Source organism: Megascapheus bottae, chromosome X, assembly GCF_031878675.1.
Source record: "Megascapheus bottae isolate mThoBot1 chromosome X, mThoBot2.hap1, whole genome shotgun sequence".
NCBI lineage: Eukaryota > Metazoa > Chordata > Mammalia > Rodentia > Geomyidae > Megascapheus > Megascapheus bottae.
Window position 1 is genome coordinate 70,255,020 of NC_143547.1, and position 20,785 is coordinate 70,275,804.

Sequence of the window (20,785 nt, forward strand, 5' to 3'; positions counted from 1 at the left end):
TATAGTAATTGACCTCAACAGGCATGAACTTCCTGTCCTTGCTTAGTCCTGCAGCCCATAATATGTTCAGAGATATTTTAATGCAACAGCATTATTATGCATTATTATGCATAGCCTTTAGTACACTACTTTAACTGTAGTATATAACAAATTCTAAATTATTCTCGTGATATTGATATTCAATCACCTATTGCTGGAATTTCTAACAGAAAGATTCAGCTTGCAAATATAATTCAATTCTTCACTCTTAAATGATTTAACTAGTAAAAATATGGCACAACATCTAAAATATGGAATGTTATACACTATTATGTACAAGCTTGAACATAGCACACTATCCTCATCTACATATCAAGTATAATTCTGCACTTCAAATGTGATGGTGGCAGTGATGATTGTCCTGAACATTATATTTGAAGAAAGAAGACCTGAAACAACTTTTACCTTTTCTCCACTCCCAATTTTTAGACAAGTAAAATTTTAGCAACTTAGCATTATGTAAAAATTCCCAGAGGAAATATTTATATACCTTTATGGACAGATTGATGCACTGAGTTTGAATTCAGAACTTCCTAATTACTAGGCAGGTGCACTGGAGCTACACTTCTAGCCCCTTTTTGAATTGGTTGCTTTCTTTTGAACATCATTTAAAACTTTTTAAAATCCTTGAGATGTCTTTTAAAATCATTTTATTATCTTTAAATAGTTTTACAAAGGAGTTTCCATTTAACATGTTTTTTATTTTTTTAATATTTTAGTGTAATTAATAAAAGGGTTACATGATATTTGCCAGATAGAAGGTGCATTAATTCACATACATTGATACCCTTTCACAGGTCTTGGTCCCCATTTCCCTCCCCCCACCCCTCATCTTGTTTTCCCCCCTTCCCTATCCAATTTCAAATAACCAAATACATATATATCCAATATATCCAATATATCCAATATATCAGATAACAAAGTGAGATACTGTAACAATATGAGATAACCAAGGGACAGCAAAAGAGATTAGAGATAACATAGTACATTAAGGACAGCATCATTCATTGTATGGCTTTTGTTTCATTATCCTAGAGGTCCTTTCAATTAGCTTCATACTATATGGCCTTATATATCAAGATTTTGCTCTATTGCAAATCTCTGCTAGGAGAGCCCAAGGTTTCTACTGATTATGACAAATGAGGGAAACCATTGAACCTTTGAGTCTGGCTTACTTCACTTAATATGATCTTTTCTAAGTCTTTCTATTTCCTAACAAATGGGCCGATGTCGTTTTTTTCTGACAGCAGCATAGAATTCCATTGTGTACAAATACCACATCTTATTGATCCGTTCATCAACTTAACATGTACAATGGTTCTGAACCACTGTCCACTATTCCCCGTTCCCGTTTATCCCACCCAACTCCACTAGGTTCCCAGTTCCAATTTCATATAAGTAACTTGAATATTTTTATTTATTTATTTTGTGTCATTTTCTCATTTTCATTTTGTTTTTATTATTTGTTCATTCATTCATTCATTCATTATAGAGTATTATAACTTTATTTGCCTACCATTCTACATTGGACATTTTCCAAATAGTCTTTCTTTATGCCCTGGCTAGCCAGGGCTGTGTAGATTCTCCAACTAGAGCTTTTCTGTCACTGCAAATGATAGACATATGCCAATGTACCCAGCCATTAGTTGAGATAGAGTACAGTGAACTTTTTCCAGAATCCTCCATTCTGCACCTTCACAATTATCTAGAATTACAGACTTGAACTACTGTGTCCAGTGTACTTTTTGTCAATGTTAGCACTAAGAGGCTCATGTTTACTTGATGTGATATGACTACAATTTCACTCATGTTGCTGTCAAGGGTTTTGCAAGTTATTGTAGGGATGGAATTTTGTGGACTTTAATACATATGCTGGTTTTCAACTGTTTTCATCCAGATTGCAGCCTCCTGAATAGCTAGGATTAAAGGCATGAGCCACCCATGCCAGGCTAGGCTATACTTTCAAATCATTTCAGTTTTCATAATTTCTTTCAAAATCTGTCACATGTCTAATAAATCAATTCAAATAAAAAAGCAATTGTCAGAATATTAACAATGATATCTTTAAAACATTTCTAGGTCATTCTGAAAAGTATTATCTAATCACCCAGCGGTTGCTTTTTATTTTCTACAATTCACTGTGTTTTGATATGGAAATCACTGAACCTATATGGTAAAACCACAGATTAATTAAAAATATTTTATTAGCATATATACACATGAGTTGTATTCAATACCCTTCTGCATCTTACTATTCGTTCAATCATATCAGATAGCCTTAATTTAGATGTCAGGAAAATATGGAATTGAAGCATCAGTCAAATGTTAACATTTATTTGAAAAGCTGCTGAAGAGGTTTAATACCCAGTGTTCCACTTGGCTAAACAGTGAGAAAAATTATTTCATTTTTGAAACTGTGTGTTAATTACTATGGATTCTAGAATGAGATGAGTTTTTAAAAGAACCATTTTCTGACCTAATTGGGATACCTTATGCATAAATAAAATTATTTTTAGCTAGATACCCTAGCGTCTTGACCCATAAAAAAGACCTAATATAAGAGAGTGGCATGGTAAGTGTCTTACGACTTCTTATTTTTCCAAGACTAGGAGATTTCAAAAGCTGTAATACTACAAGAGAGATATGTGTGCTAAAGAATATCTCATTACTTCTGGAATTATCTAAGAAGCAAGAGAATCACCCGAGATACTCTCTGGACTTACAGCAGTCCAGTTTTATTGCGAAAAGATTTTGTTCAGATAACTTTATTTCTTGCAATTTCTTTTGTACTCTTCCTTCATCTTGAAATTTTCTCATTCAGTTGCTCATGCAAGTACCCAGGGAACGCATTAAAATTGCTTTTCGCCTCTGGATCCCCATTTTAGTTTTAAGGATTGTTGTTGCTGAGACATGGCCTCCAGCGCTTGGCCTGAGTACGCTGGGTTTGGCAAGTATAGTTTCTGACTTTTTTTTCTTTGGGTAAATTGTTAATTCGAAGAAACAGTGAAGAAGCATAGTTGTTCATATCTCAGGGAAGTATTGTTAATGTGACAATATCTGTAACTGTACTTAAGTAATTTTGTCACATCACTTTATATATCATGAAATAAAAAGTGCTTAGGGTCTTTTTAGTATTTCTGATTACAACACCTAATGCATCTCTATATATAGTGAATGTATTTTTGACATTAGGTATCAAATTCAACATTTTTTCGTAAGAAAAAGTAGATGGCTTATGATTCAAGCTATGAAGATAATATAAAGCTTCCCCTTGTGAGCATTGCAAGCTCAAGCTATTTTTAGGTTTCTTATCTGGCATTCATTTTAATGAGTTCACTAATACCCTAGAATTGTGTGTTGTTTAGTTCACACATACATTGCTAAATTATTCATTGATTGCTGAAATAAATCTTAAGTTCATATCTTTAACAAGTCATGCTTCTTCCATTATCATACATATAATTTTCTGAATTTTTGAGAATTCACTATATATTTGAAATATACCTATAATTTTTCAGATGAATATCATATTATATATTGAATTAACATTTCAATTTCAAGGGTAATTGTCTTATAACATATGGAGAGCAGCTCTTTTCAAGTATGAGATGCCATGCGATTTAATTTGGAATTAGGAGATTTTTTTTCATTCTTGCACTTTAAACCTGCTTTTGATCTTTAGTACTCAACTAAGCTGCTTCAATTAAAAGAGTACAGATAAAACAATAGACATACAAATTTTTATGAAACATAATACCAGCCCCTGGATATTATCCTACCACAGAATATCGTCATTCTGCCTGATTGCTTGGGGATTGGCGTGATGCTCACCTTCAATCCTGAAGCTCTCTCTGTGGAAGAAAATGAACAACTGTTCCAGAAGGTCCTTGAAGTGTGCAGAGATATACCATCTTCTGCAGGTATGTATATGTTTTCTTTACTCCTCAAGACAAATGCCAGTGAAGCTTGAAGGTTAAATGTATGTGTGCTCTAGGAAAATTTTTGCCAAATGATTTGATGTTGTCAATGCATTGAGGGTTAATTTGGAATCCTGGACACTTATTTTCCTTAGTAAAATGAAAAACAAATGCTTGTTATTTGCTTAGCAAATTCACAAGAGAGCCACAGATTGATTTTGGTTACCTCAGTTTTTCATTGAAATAATTACATAATTGAGACAGGAATAAATCCTTTCCATAATAAGCTATGATTTTTTCAACTTTATTTGCTTCCAGACTACACACTAATTTAGGTTGAACATGCTTTTTCCTTCACACTGATTGTGGTGACTTACCTTTATTTTAGGAGGCTGTCAGATAGTCATAAAAAAGAAGAGCAAAGCATTTGTTTCCTACCCAGTGCTTTTCTACTTAATGAGTGCAATTCCTGTGAAAATTCAAAACATTTAGAAAACAATGATATGTATGACTTTCTAGAATTTCTGTCAGACACCAACCCGAAGGCAACATAAAGAAAACTTCTTTTTTATCTTCTTCCGATGATGACATTTTTTTCTTTCTAAATAATGTATGACTGCTGAACTGGTGGATTCAAATAATTTGAGATTCTTGTTTGTTTCTAAGGCTTTGTGATAAAAGGGCCAATTCAAGACAGGCTATGCATATTACATAGCATTCATATGGAAAGTAAAAATATTAAAGAAGGGAAGATGATATGATGTAATATAAATATTTCTGAAAGGAGGGGGATTTTAATGGAGCAAATAAAGGCAAACATAAATTTGTAGGTGGGGTGGAGGGCATAGATAGCAAGAGAAACAGAGACAGAGGTGGTAAGAGAAAGAAATGTAGAGAGAGGGCAGAAACATTAGAAATTTCTATAAAATGACTAAAAGTGACCTCTTATCTCGTGTCACTTTAAGGACCACTTTGAGAGAAATGATTTTTGATAGCTCTGTTTTCTGTGGGATTATGGCACTTTAAAATGTATCACAGCAGCTTTTGTTTTTGCATATGTAGTCAGGGCTCTACATTGTCCTGAAAATCTGACCTGATTTTTCGAACACTCTCACAGGACTTAAAACCATTTAATTGACAGCAGATAAGTGCTTTTGATAAAACTGACAGATCTAGGTCAAAATACCTGTACCTTGTATATACATTTATCTGATTTGGGGAAGGGAAAGGGAATCACAAATGGTAAGGACAAAGTGTGAATCAATGAAACAGTGACACTCACAAGAAATATGTTGGAAATGAACTTTACAACTTATGGGAGAGGGAAGTCTGGGAGAAGGAAAATGGGAGAAAAGGAGGGAGTGATAACACAGACAAGAAATGTACTCACTACCTTACTTATGTAACTGTAACCCCTTTACAATAAAATATTATATTTAGAAAGAAAATAGAAATAATAAAAGCTGGCTATACATTTACAAAGGTACTTTGGTGACCAGTATGTTCAACAGAAATGGAAATTAGGAAATTCAGTTCAAATCCTTATATTTGTGTCCCTAGACAACCATAGGAATCAAAAAGGATCTTGACAAATCTTCTTGGAAAGCATTTATGTTAATGGAAGACAATTGCTAACCTATTTTTACTCTAGAACAAAACATTATTTTAAGTTGGAAGAATTTGAAAGACATTCAGAAGTAAATTATAGCAACACAAGCACAGGATGTATTTTAAGAACATTTTATTAGCAAATGTTAATTATGCAAAGTGGGGGGTTTCATTGTGATATTTCCACATATGCCCATAAAGTGCTTTGATTATACTTAACCTCCTGTATTACTATATCTAATCCCTCTTCCCCAAATCCACCCATTCTAAACTTACTGCCAAAATTTTAAATGAGTTTAGTTGACTTTTTTTTTGCCAGTCCTGGGCTTGAGTTCAGGGCCTGAGCACTATCCTTGGACTTTCTCAAGGCTAGAGCTTTACCACTTGAGCCTCAGCACCATTTCTGGCTTTTTTCTATGGATGTGGTACCGAGGAATCAAACCCGGGACTTCGTACATGCTAGGCAAGCACTCTACCACTAGGCCAAACTCCCGGCTCCTTTATTTGACTTTTTTATGTGTGTATACAATGTCCTTTGAGCATGTTATTACTTATTTAGGATATTTTGAAAGCGCATATGACAATTTAACACTGAAATCAAGGAAATCAATAAGCTTAATTTTCTCCTTATAAACAGCTGCTTTGTTATTTAAATCCAGCCCAGATCCAATTTCTCTAATATAAATTTTATATTTCTTTGAACTAGTATGATAAATGTTTTCAGTAATCATTCTGCATTTTCAAGAACATGGAGGCTTAATAATCAGAGAAAGTTCTACCAAGTAAGCCTACTTCCAAATAACTGAATCTTATTTCAGAAAGTAGGTTACCATGTCAGCTCAAGAACTAGTAGCAGATGCTACAAAATTAAAAGGAAACATTATGTGCCTATGCGAACTGTTACTTGGACCCATTAATTGCCTGTGCATTAGGTATATAAAGACTTACTCTGTGTAAAAATATGTATTTTTCAAGGCAGGATCTGTCTCTCTAGTCCAGGCTGGCCTTAAATTCATTGTCTGCATGCCCAGCCTCTCAAATCTATATAAGCAATCAATTGTTCCTTTCATTTAAGCTATTAATGTTCTTTATTTCCATTGTAAACTGGGGTAATTTTAATTCTGGCCTGAACTGAACTTATTCATTTCTTTCAGAATGGACATTTTAACAAGTCAAAATATTATTTTAATGTAATATTTTAATGTCTACTTCTTACACATAAGTTATTTGATTTTTAATAGAAAAGGGATGTTAGAAGTATTTTCATAATTTTTGAGAGTTACATTTCTTACAGTATGCCTATGAAAGTAACTTTCATAGAAGTTGAAACATTCAGGGCTTTTGGATTAGGTCAAGTGGTAGAGATTTTGCCTAGGAAAAAGTTGAATAATTCCTTCATGAGTCCTTTCATGTATATTTAATACACACAAGTACACATATCTGAATGACAGGTAAATTTTGGTTTGAGCAAAGGCAACTAAGTAATTTAAAGATGTTGAAATATTAAGGACATAGATGAGAAATATATAAAAGCAAATTTTATTCTGTTCAAAATGGAAAATTAAATTTATGAATTCTGATTTTGATTATGATAATACAATGAAACTGCTTTGTTATATTTTCTAGACTATTATAGTATAAATTATAATCTTTATCATTTTAAAAATTATGAGTTGCATTTACTTACAGAAATTTTCTTTCACATAAAATGCACAAAGAATAGTAACTTGAAGTTGAACAGTAATGTTTTTTCTTTTGAAAGATTTTTATTAACACTGATATTTTACATCATATTTCAAGTGTCATGTTTAACAAATATTCAAGAAAGGAATTGCTATACAAAATCACTGGCACATAGACTTTAGAACATAATTAAAATTAAGCTGAGGGCTTGTACATAATAGATACATATCAATCTATAAAATATAATATGCCTAGAGAATATATAACCCATAATAAATTTTTATGTTTATGTAGTTATGTTTATTTCTCCAAGATCATGTCAATACCCTTGGGTACCCAAATATTGAGTCACTGCTCTTGTAGTGTTTGGATCTAATACCCACATATCAAGGAGATCGTGTATCTTTTGTTCCTTTATCTTGACTTATCTCACTCAACATGATTCACTCTAGTTTGATCCACTTCCCACAGAATTCCATTATTTTATTTTGTCTGTTGGCTATTAGAATTCCATTGTAGATATGTATCACATTTTTTGTATCCATTCATGTGCAGCAGGGCATCTGGGTTATTCATTACATGGCTATTGTGAATAGTGCAGAGAGAAACATGGCTGACAGGTGTTCTTATCATAACCTGGGTTATAATGCTCAGGGTAGATGCCCAAGAGTGGAATGGTGGGATTGTAGAGAAGATCTATTTTCAATTTTGGGGGAAACCTCCAAACTGCCTTCCAGACTGGCTGGACTAGTTTACATTCCCACCAGCAGTGTAGTTGGGTTCCGCTTTCTCCACAATCCTGCCAGCATCTGTCGTTGTCTGAGTTCAGAATATTGGCCATTCTAGTTGGAGTAAGGTGATATCTTATGGTTGTTTCTATTTGTATTTCCTTTGTGACCATGAATGATGAGCATTGTCTCATATGTTTTTCTGCCATTTTAAACTCTTCTTTTTTTTTGCCAGTCCTGGGCTTGAGCTCAAGGCCTGAGCACTGTCCTTGGACTTTCTCAAGGCCAGAGCTCTACCACTTGAGCCTTAGCACCACTTCTGGCATTTTTCTATGTATGTAGAACCGAGGATTTGAACCCAGGTCGTCGTGAATGCTAGGCAAGCACTCTACCCCTAGGCCAAACTTCCTGCCCTTAACCTCTTTTTTTGATAAGTCTCTCTTTAATTTCCTCACTCATTTAGTAATTGGATTGTTGGGTTTGGGGGGATTAATTTTTTGAGTTGCATGTAGATATTGGATATTAAGCATTTGTCTAATGTATTATTGGTAAATATCTTTTCCCAGTTAGTTGGCTGTCTTTCTACTTTAGTAACTATCTTTGTCTGTGCAGAAACTTTTTATATTTAGGTAGACCCATTTGTCGAGTCTCTCTCCAATCTGTTGTGACCCTGGGACTCTACTCAGGAAATTAAACATTATTGTTATCATTGATCCTATGACAGAAAATAACTTACATTACCTGCTTATGTGATGATTTACATAATTAGGTTATTCTGCTTTAACCTATTTTTCATGATTTGTATTGCCACAGACTATTATAAAATAGGCCTAACATTTTTATTTATTTTTAATTAATTTTTTGCCAGTCATCTTGGGATTTGAACTCAGAGCCTACTCACTGTTCTTGAGCCTTCTCCAGGCTAGCATTCTACCCCTTGAGCCACAACACCACTTCCAAGTGTATATGTAGCACCAAAAAATTGAACCCAGGGCTTCATGTATGCTAGGCAAGCACTCTGCCACTAGGCCAAAATCCTGACCCCAGGCCTATAAATTAAACTTTAATAAGATTTCCATGAGCATGATAAAGCCTTAAAAAGAGCAAATTAGCTTTAGTCTGATTATAACATGGTTATTAATTTAACTGCTTTCAGGTTAATAAAATCTTTATTTGAACAAGTCATTTTGTACATTTTAATTTTTAAGAGTCAGGTTTCCATGTAGGTCACATGAGCACAAATACAGTACTTTATTAAGACCTCCTGTTTGTACATAAGGTCATATGCTACCCTAGCAATAAAATAAAGAATAGCTGTGGGTGGAAGTGGCGTTGTGGCTCAAGAGGTAGGACGGTAGCCTTGAGCTAAAGAGCCCCAGGATTCAAGCCCCACGACCAAAAAAAAAAAAAAAAAAGAATAGCCGCGGTAAATCTTTGTGTCTAAAAACAGTAGAATGAACTATTGACTTTGTGTTCTAGAGAACATGAGTAGAAGAATTAATAGACATCTTATAATTCACTGTTGGATGCAATGTTGCTTTCAGGTAGCTGATTTTAAGACACTAGAACAGCAAAATTACTATATGACTGACTACTAAACAAGGGAAAGCTAAGAGTAAAACCTTGAGTATGGTGATGATTTTCTCTTACTGCTGGCAAATCTTTGTGTTGTTCTGAGATTTTTCCCCCTTTTGTATTAAAGCTTTTGAGTGTACACAGAGAACCACTGGATGGGGCCAGAAGGCAATTGAAGTACGCTCTCTGCAGTCAAGAGTTCTGGAAAATGAGCTGAAGCGCAGGGCAATCAAGAATCTGAGATTTCTCTGTACCCGAGGTGACAAGGTATAATTTACACCCTTAAATTAGAGCAAACATAAGGGAACCATTTAAATTAACTAAAGCAATATATTTCCTTTTCCTTCTGGCCATAAATGCATTTGTGTTATATTTTTCAAACAACATACCATTAATTAAAACAATGCTCCTTTTTTCATTAAAATAGTGATTTGGTAAGTGACAATTATTTTTTTTCCAAAACAATTTATCTAGTAAAAATGTTACACTCTCTGGTTATACTTTTCTTTTTTTTCTTTTTTTTGTTTTAATACTGAGGATCAAACCCAGGATGGTGCACTTGCTGGGCAAGCACTTTGCCACTGAACTCCATCCCAGCCCTTTAAAATTTTATTAGTAGGAATTAAGTATACAGGGAGATTTCTCTTCGCTGTTTACATACCTCCATGTAATATTGCACTTAGATCAAATAAATCCTATTTTACCCATTCTTACCATTCACCGCATTTTCCCCCTTTTAACAGTTCTTAGTGGAATTTATTATGCTATATTCACAAACACATAGAATGCACTTCATTATATTCACTCTCATCATTATTTTCCATTTTCCCCCTTCCCTCATTACCTAGCCGTTTCTCCTTTTACAGCCATGTTTTCATCTTCCTCCTCGTCTACTTCCTCCTCTTCCTTCTCCTTCTCCCCTCTACTCCTCCTATTCTTTCTCCCCCTCCTTCTTCCATTCTCCTCTTCTTCCTCCTCTTTTCCTTCTCCTGTTTTTTTTTTTTTTTGTGAGTCCCATGGGGCTTGAACTCAAGGCCTGGGCACTGTTCCAGAGCACTTTTGCTCAAGGCTGGTGCTCTAACACTTTGAGACACAGCTCCAACTTGAATTTACTGATAGTTAATTAGAGGTAAGCATCTCAGGGACTTTTCTGCCCTGGCTGGATTTGAACCATGATCCTCAGATCTCAGCCTACTGAGTAGCTAGGGTTATAGCAATGAGTCACCACCACCAGGCCTTTTCCTAGTATTATTATTACAACTACTATTATTATATCTAGAATTCCACATATGAGAAAAAGATAGCTGATTTTAGTCTTTTTGAACTTGATTTATTTGCTCAACCTGACAATTTCCAATTCCATTGGTTTTCTGAAAAAGGACATAATGTTTTTTGTCAGTCCTGGGGCTTGAACTCAGGGCCTCAGCACTGCCCTCGGGCTTTCTCAAGGCTAGAGCTCTACCACAGCACTAATTTCAGGTTTTTCTATGTATGCTGTACTGAGGAATTCATGCACGCTAAGAAAGCACTCCAACACTAGGCCAAACTCCCGGCTCCTGAAAAATGACATCATGTAATCTGGTTATATCTTAAAGAAAAATTTGGGTAAAAATTTCTTTATTGCCTTTTATGCATAATAATTTTTTGCTGGGGCTTGAATTCAGAGTCTCATACCCTTATTCATCTTACCTGCTCACGGCTTGCTAATTGGAGTTTCAAGGACGTTACTACCTGAACTAAGTTGCTTAGTCATCAGTCTCCTGAATAGTTTGGATCACAGGAGTTACCAGCACCTGGCTCTAGACTAATTTTTACATTTTTATTAAAGTAATATTTAAATAAAAATGCTTCAAAACTTCCTTTAAAACATTTTATGATTTTTAATTATCATATATGAAGTGCACACATTAATGGGATTCAGTGTGATATTTGACCACGTGCATACAATTCTAACTCTACATTCAACTTCCATTTATTCTCTGCCCCTACATGCTTTCTAATCTCCAGCAATCATTATTCTATATTCACATCAATTTTTTTGTTTCTATATATAAAACATCTAATATTCTCTTTATATATATGGCTTATTCACTTACCGTATTATCTGATTCCACCTATGACATGACATGACCTCATTATTAATTTTATGACATTATTCACATGTAACATATTTTTACATATTCATCAGTAGATAACTACCTAGTGTACTCCAAAGGCTGCAATAACCATGAATATGTAGGTATTTTGTGATGTACTTTGTTTCCTGTGGTTACATGATAAGAATAGAATTGCTAGAAAAAGTTAATCATGTAGTAAATTAATTTTTAATTTTTATGATCCTCTATATTGTTCTCCTTAGTGGATATGCCAGAATATATGAAGATGTCTTTTTCTCCATATATTTGGTAACATTTTGTTTTTGTTTTTTGTTCACTTAACAAATCAGCCTCTATAGCTTTCAAAGAATTACAATAATATAAATTTATTGCAAAAATGAAAATGTGTTTCCCAGGCATCTAGTTATATAGTAAATTTGTGCTTTGTAATTTAATAGTTATCTCAGTTTATCTTAAAAAGTATGTATTATGATTATTTGTCAGAAAGAAAAACGAGTTTTGGAAATGGTTTGTGTAATAGCAAGATGAACATGGTTATCACATAAAATCATTACCATTCTAAGATATTTTGAGAAATAAAATTAAAGAACTATAAATTAAAAATTTTTTAAACATAATAGTAATTTTAAAAACCTAAGGAAATATTACCACATACATACAAAAAAAGCCAGAAGTGATTCTGTGGCTCAAGTGGTAGAACTTTTAGCCTTGAGAAAGTCCAAAGACAAGTGCTCAGGCCCTAAGTTCAAGTCCCAGGACTGGCACAATAAAAAGAAAGAAAGCAGGGTAATAGACTGTACATCATGGGAAAGGGCTAATTTTCATTATAATGCTATGCTAAGAACCAGTATTGGAGGTCAGATAGATCTAGGAATGAGTCCAGGTTTTGCCACCTAACTAGACATAAGAACAGAAGAAACTTGATTTTCTTTCTGAGCCTTACTGAAATCTTTGTCTCCAAGACAAAAGTAATAGTAAAGAGCATTTTGGTTTCAAGCCTGAAATTTTGGGTAATGTGGTTATAGTCAAGTTTATCTTACAGATTGGCACCTAAACTATGTTAAATTGAGGCCAAATTACCTTCATCATTATTATTTCTCAGATTATCCTAATTATAGACACTGTGGATATGAATAAACCTAGTCCTAACAAAGAGGCACCTATTTGATATTTATATCTGTGTCCTCATCTAAAATTCTTCATAGAACCACTCACATTACACAACATGCCCTTATAATCCTTTGAGTTTGCCTCTTTTGAACAATATATTTAGGCCAGTCTATTTCATTGAAATAGAAAATTGTGCCAAGGAGAAATTTGTAGTAGCATCTCAGACACCAGCCATAGTGGTAAACAACAACCAGTTATATTTTCTTTATATGAAAAGGAAAGGAAATTAGAGTAAAAGTAGATTTTTAAAGTGAGGCATTGTTATTCTAAACCAATTGAGAACTTCAGTACTTGAATGGTAACTACAAAAAGTAATTTAACTAACTATATTGAATAGCAAATATATAGATCACAGTAACAGCTTATTTGTAAGTATATAATTTAAATTTCAAACTAATTTGAACCATCATTCTTTGAGGAAAAATTGTTTATTATTTGAATTAGAAGATGCAGATAGATTAAAGTTAGAGCTATATACTAGTAAGTCAACATTCTTCTTTATTATCTATCTGGTTGCAATGTACTGAATATACATTGATGTTGTCTTTTTCTGTTTGAAGGTGTTTTTTACCTCTACCCTGCGCAATCACCACAGCCGAGTGTACTTTATGACTCTTGGAAAACTTCACGACCTCAAAAGCAATTATGGTTCTTAAAAGGTTGCAGTGATTTGTTACAACATCTACATATATGATATATATTCAAGCACATCTTTACATTTCTGAGATTAAGTGAGCATTCACTTTTATTGCTAGAGAAAAGTTAAATCACAAACTTACCTTTTAATGTAGCACAGAATAGTTTTAATGAGAAATTCAGCTTTATATAAAAAATTAACAATAGCAAGCTCTATGTACTCCAATGGTGTACAATGTCTTTTGCACAAACTTTGTAACTTTTGTTACTGTGAATTCAAACATTCTTAGGACAGCTTGGACAGTATCTGTATTCAGACTTACAATACTGAGTAAAGAAACTTATTATGAGATAGATAACCAACAAATGAATTAGCCTTGAATAAAACTTTTCCAGAAGAGAAAAAAATTAATCTGTGATTTTCTCAAAGAAACAAACATTATGATGATTATGAGATTGTCTCGACTATGGTTGAACAACCTGCATGCCCAGAATATGTTGTAGTGATACATGAGGACATAGTTTCCATCTCCTCCAAAATAAGTTCATAGTCAGGGGCCAGTTGTATTCTTTTCTTACTCATTTTTCAGCTGGTTTACTCTCTATGCAAGAAAAGAAGGAAGATTCATTTGCTTGATTTTCCTTAAATTCTTAAAGGTGCAATAGCTATTTTTTACAAATCACTAAATTATGTACTTGTAAGGCTGAATACAGAACTGAACTTCAATACATATGTACTGTAGAAAGAGTTGTCTTTTATTAATAAAGTAGGCGTCAACTTCTGTGCCCAAAATTAGACAATTTTTTCAAAATCATTACCTAGCCAATAATATGACCATCAGACAGCACCAAATATTTACCCAAGCCTCAATTCAACTATTTAAAAATTTCCAGTTACTAAAGTAAAAAACAAAAACCCTGTGAGGAAACATAAAACAAAAGACTTCAATGAATAATACTCATGTCTTCAAATCCTGATTGCTATAAAAATCAGTAATTAACTTAAAATTATTTCAGTATCAAACCCAGGTTTAATGTTATAGTGAAATGAAGATTTTGAAAATGCCTATCTACATTTGTAAAATTAGACTAGTGAAAGTCATGCTAGCCCATCACCCAAAAGTGGTATATAGACGCCATAGATAGGTGAAATTTAGTCAACTTTGATAACTGCTACCTGGTGAAAAGCATAATTAATGCATATCCATCCTCAATGCCAAGGTTAGTTCTGGGGCAAGAAGCTACAGAACCACCACAAAGTATACCTCATTAAGAATTCCTCTAGCTCTGCTTCTAAACTCTGAAGATGGTGCTAGTAGGACAACAATTTTTAAACTACCTGGTTAACCAAAATCAAAAGCAGCTGACTACATGTGAGTTCATGATAGCACATCATTTCTTGGCACCCTGGTGCTAAAAAATGAAGATTTTCATTTTTTTAACAACTTTTATCGAGCAAGAGTGTAGTAACTCATTGTTGAGAATGTAGAACTTGAATCGTTAAGTAAAGAAACAAATGTGAATCACGCTATATTACTGTGATACAATAATGTGATTCTCCAACTGGCTTGTCCTTCAGTGTTTACAACACAAAAGACTTTTTAAATGCAATAGTTTTGCAAAGGAAAACAAACTTTCATTTCAAAATATTTTCATAGAAGTCGTCTTCATTATTGTAACTTTGTACACCAAAGGCCATGGGGGGACTCTGTGCAAGGACCTCATTGCTGAGCAACTGGAGCTTGCTATGTTTGAATTTCAGATTTTTCTTTCTCATTTATGTAGTATGTAGGAGCAAGTCTTTTCATAATTCTTCTTTTTTCATAATACGTACTCAAAGTTAATCTTAATGTAAGTTTTATCTTAAAATCATATAGTTAAAAGTAGTTTAGGAAATCAACTCCCGTTGTCCTCTGTGGCGTTTGTCGAGCAAATATAGGCAAGAGTGAACAGAATCTTCAAGATGGTACAACGCAACCACACATAAAAGATTGCAAATGTATAACTGCTCGAAAGGATATGTTGTTAATGATGAAAGAAAGCTAGGTACATAGCCACGTAGAAAAGAATGACATGATTTGAAATGGTTCATAGGTAAAAGATCTTTCCAGTAAAGTTGCAAATCAGCCTTTCTAACTGAAACAAAGTAAAGAGACAAGGAAATCTCAAAAGTACCTTCATGGGTACTTTGTAACAGATGGAAGAAATTTTACCTCTGCATGACTTAGAGCAACAGAACATGGAAGTTTTAGCCTGTCCCAGAAGGGTTGGGGGATTCTCTGGAAGACAATGTGCTGGAGTCATCTTGTTTGAAGTACGGTAGTTTTAGCAGGCTGTAAACAGAACTAATGAGAGTGTGATTTTATTTTAGTGAAATTTTTGTTTGTTTTGTTTTTCAACAAAGTCACTTTCCATAATAAAATGTATTATTGGTAATATTTGACAACTGGAAAACAGTGATTGAACAAGGCTAATAAGAAAAAATTCTGAGTGGTTAAGTCAGTTAAAGGAAGGTAAGAGCCTGAGAGGAAACAGTAAGAAAGTAATAATCATTTACATGGTAAAATATGCAGGAATCACACATGTATTCTCACTTTCTCTTATCCTAACTTTCCATCTCTTTCTCCTTCTTCTTCTCTCTTCCTCCCTGATTCTCTCCCTCCTTTCCCCTCTCTCTCACTCCATCTGTCTTCATGTTCCTCTTTTTCTCATCTGATTTCACACACACACAATTACTGTTTTCAATAAAATACATTATAATATACACAATTTAATATTTTCAATAACACATAATAAACAAAATTTCATATTGTCAGTAACATATTAGAGTACATACATTGCAACATTTTCATTACTACCATTTTTTAGATAAATTGTGATCACCAAGCATTTTTACCAAGATTCAATTAGTTTAGATAATTTCCATAAATTGAGGAATGCCACACACATTCAATGGGATCTTTTCAATTTGTTTCTTTAAAACAATTTGTATCCAATCTGTTCTCCTAAAAATATTGTAACAATCATTGAGACCGCTAATTGTTTAATCAGAAATTCTATATTGAAAGTATTCTTCATTCTCTAAAAATAAAATGCTTCAAAAATTATTGGTCAATGTCATTATTGATATATAATTGTGCAGTGGCTTGGAATTAGGAGTTACTGTGCAATTAAAGATTTCAAATTATGTAGTATTACTGATTAGAAGGTGTTAGGAAATTTGTCCTTGTGTTGGGAATTCTGATCAAAAAGAGATCTTATAAAAAGATCTTCTGGCTCCAGTGAGTAAATTACAAACTAATTGTTTTTTCTCTAAGCGTATTAGACTTTACTGTTAGGCATAAAGTCACATGATATGGTTGAAACCCAGTAAGTAATAATGTTGCCTCACTTACCATCTCAACTAAGTGCAGTGGAAAGGAAAGAGGAAATCCTTTTCCAAGTAACAAGTTTTGTATAGGCTGATAGTGGAAACAGGTGACATTACCATGGCAAGTTACTCACAAAGCTGATCCCTTCCTTTGGGGACTAGAAATCATCATTTCTCTCAGCATGAAGCATGAGAGGTTTGGTCTTACACTGCCTGTTGTCTCAGGATATTCAGGAGAAATGTTCATCCAGCTGTTCCATGGAGGCCTGAATATATGCCTAATGTGTGTATGTGTGTCCAGGCACTCAGGAGTTAGGCTACCTAGACTAACATCACATTTCTTCAGGCTTTAGAGGCTAATTTCGGCATGTTTCCTTAAAACCAAATTGATTTATTCAAGTTGAATTTCAACTACTTTTAAGGGATAGTGTTCTGAGCCAAGGCATAAAAGTATGATCACAAATCACGATTAGTTAAAGACAGAATGAGGTCCAGATCATTATCCTAGGAAACCTTTCCTAAAGCACAAGCACAAGGCAGGACATGAGTAGACTCAAAAAGTGAGTTTTTGGCTTACAATGCTGAAAATCTGTTTGACTGAATAGATTTTGCAACACTGATTCCCCACTAGAATTAACTCCAAATGGATCAAAGACCTGGAGGTAAAACCCGACACACTGAAAACTTTACAAGAAGGAATAGGAGATACACTAGGCCTAATTGGCACAGATCAAAACTTTCTTAATAAGGACCAAGAATCACAACAAATCAGAGAAAGGCTGGATAAGTGGGACTGCATTAAACTGCAGAGCTTTTGTATGGCAAAGGACATAGCTAGTAAATTAATTAGGAAGCCTACAGAGTGGGAGAAGATCTTCACCAAACATACAACGGACAAAGGCCTCATATATAAAATATATCAACAGCTCAAAAAATTGATTCAATCCAAAACTAATCTCCAAAGTAACAACTGTCCCATTAAAAGATGGGCCGAAGACTTAAAGAGAGTCTTCTCTGAAGAAGAAACAAAAATGGCCTATAGACACAAGAAGAAATGCTCAACACCTCTGGTCATAAAAGAAATGCAAATAAAAACAACTCTAAGATTCCACCTCACTCCAGTTAGAATGGCCAGGATCAAGAAAACTAATAACAACAGATGCTGGAGGGGATGTGGCCAGGAGGGATCACTACTACACTGTTGGTGGGAGTGCAAACTCGTTCAACCACTATGGAAAGCAGTATGGCAGTTCCTCAAAAGACTAAACATAGAGCTCCTCTATGACCCAGCAATTCCACTACTTGGCATTTACCCAATTATCCAGAAACAAGGACATACTAAATCCACCAGTACAACAATGTTCATTGCGGCACTAGTTACCATAGCAAAGATATGGAACCAACCTAGATGTCCCTCAGTTGATGAGTGGATCAACAAGATGTGGTATTTGTACACAATGGAATGACATCGCCCCATTTGTTAGGAAATGGAAAGACTTAGAAAAAATCATATTAAGTGAATTAAGCCAGACTCAAATGAACATAGGCCCAATGGTCTCCCTCATTTGTCATAATCAGTAGAAACCTTGGTCTCTCCTAGCAGAGATTTGCAATAGAGCAAAACCTTGATACAAAAGGCCATATAGTATGACGCTAAATGAAAGGAAAAACAAGATGAGGGGTGGGGGTGGGGGACGGAAATGGGAACCAAGGCATGTGAAAGGGTATCAATGTATGGGAATTAATGCACCATCTATCTGGCAAATATCATGTAACCCTTCTATTAATTACAATAAAAGATATGAAAAAAACAATACCTTATCATTTATTTACAAGGCCTTTACCCTCACTTAAATTATACTTCGATTCTTAAAGCCATGGACTGTGGCTTCTGTAACTCCAACAACTTAAAGGTATCAGCTAAAGAATTAAGGCCAAATAAACTTTAAGGAGCTTTAGCACGTGTCATACCAACTGATGCAAAATAACTGCTTCCATATGAATTTATATTTTTAGTCTTATGGGCCACAGAAAACTAGATAAATATAACATCAGATTTGAAGTTAACTTTATTATTGAGCTTTGCTATCCCATATGCCAAAATGCTTTGTGTGGTGCTTAACATAAAGAAAATGTTTAATAAAAATATGAGCTAAGGGAAAAACCTGGGACCTTTTATTAGCCTACATCATCCCTTGTGCTATTTTATTTGCAACCACTTAAAATTTACAAATCCATTTGTTGTTTCTTGAGACTATCACCTCTGTTCTTTTGACTAAAGAATCATGACCTATTTGTGGTAAAGTGATGGAGGATGTGAGTCTGATCACAATGTGTGCATGTAAGGAAACTGGCTTGTACAACTAATTGATGATAATAAAGAAAACGATGGGGAAATTTAAAAACATAAAGCAAATGTCAGTGGAGGATTTTATCCCATAAATCTGAAAATAAAACAAAGGACACATTTCATCATAATTCTATCTTAATATTTTTGTACTTACCTTTAAAAGAAACACAAAGAGGCCACTATGACCTTTTAGTTATGCCTCAAGTTTTATAGCAAGCACTGTGTGTTAACATGAAATCACCACAAAAACAAGCCTGTCAACTGGATTCCAACACTTGGTTTTAAGTGTGACTTTTTTCCCACAGGATTAACTTGGTATTATAACATATTCTGGTATGTTTATGGGTCTTCAGTTTTTAACACATTTTCATGTATATTCAATATACTTTCATTCATTAAACAAATATATCTTGAGCACTTTTCTGGCAGATAAAAGTTTTCTTACTGTATGTGGGCAGAGACACACAACACCATTAAGATAATTCTCAGAAAACGAATACAGTCAGAAATAAGTATCAATAAGTTCAACATAAATTGGAAATACACAAAAATAAAAAGCTTCTCTCCACAAGTGAATTTAAAATTGTATGACCAGCTGAGAAATATGGGCTTCATATGATAAAATATAATGTAATAAAGTATGAGATTTAGTTACCAAACATAATTATGGAAAACCCCAATAGATATGCACAGTTATATGGACTCCTACTCTGGTCTAGATAATCTGAGGGAAAATTGGAAACTAATCTTGAGGAATTTTTCCTTCATCTACTGTAAATTATATCAAGCCATTGGGTATCTTGTATACAACAGAAAACTCCATCACTGGTCTATAGTCTTCAATCATGTGCACTAAAGTTAATGCGCTCTTAGTTTCTGTAACTCCAAGGATTCTTAGACATATGTTGTGATGGAAGTCTGTTAAATCAGGATCCCCAATGTGTGGGACAACTAACTTTCTGGATATTAAGTATGGATATATCCTATGTTACAGTCCCTAATTCCTTCTCCCCTTTCTTAGTGCTGTTAAATCTCTTTTTCTCCTCTAATCCCTACTATACCTGCCCCACCCTATCCCTTGTAAAATCAATGTATTTCTTTCCATTTCCTTTTGAGGAAGGCCAAATATAATCATGGAAATGAGATTAGGCAGCATGTTATTAAAATCTGCCAATGTGTTTCCAAATAATTTTTCTTTACTCCCAAAAATAAGGAATACTATATAAGGTAGAGGAGAAAAATTAGAATAAACTAAGGCTATAATTAATTATCCTATCCACCTGTGTTTAATAATCTAATAAAAAAGTTTTAAATGGGAAAAGCCAAAACTTCCTAATCATCTCCTCCTTAGTATCCATATCCCTGCCTTTTTGCTATGTAGTAACTTCCTCAAAATCATCTCTTCCAAACCTTTGATCCTTTCTCCATGATAGCCCTACCTTTAAATCTATTGCCATCACTGGATACAGAGCTTCTGTATGGCAAAGGACATAGCTAGTAAATTAGGAAGCCTACAGAATGGGAGAAGATCTTCACTCACCATAAAATGGACAAAGGCCTCATATCTAAAATATATCAACAGCTCAAAAAAT

The 20,785-nt window shown here is 34.0% G+C and overlaps 1 protein-coding gene across 1 annotated transcript in view; it reads left to right on the top strand.

Moving 5' to 3' along the window:
• The window catches only part of Nrk (Nik related kinase), a 121,430-nt gene extending 105,833 nt beyond the window's left edge, over positions 1-15,597 (top strand). The window contains exons 25-27 of the mRNA XM_090325858.1: positions 3,824-3,959; positions 9,678-9,817; positions 13,398-15,597. Of these exons, the coding sequence (XP_090181984.1) occupies positions 3,824-3,959; positions 9,678-9,817; positions 13,398-13,493 (372 nt within the window). The 3' untranslated portion in view covers positions 13,494-15,597. The remainder of the gene's footprint in view (positions 1-3,823; positions 3,960-9,677; positions 9,818-13,397) is intronic.
• Positions 15,598-20,785: the final 5,188 nt, after the last annotated feature.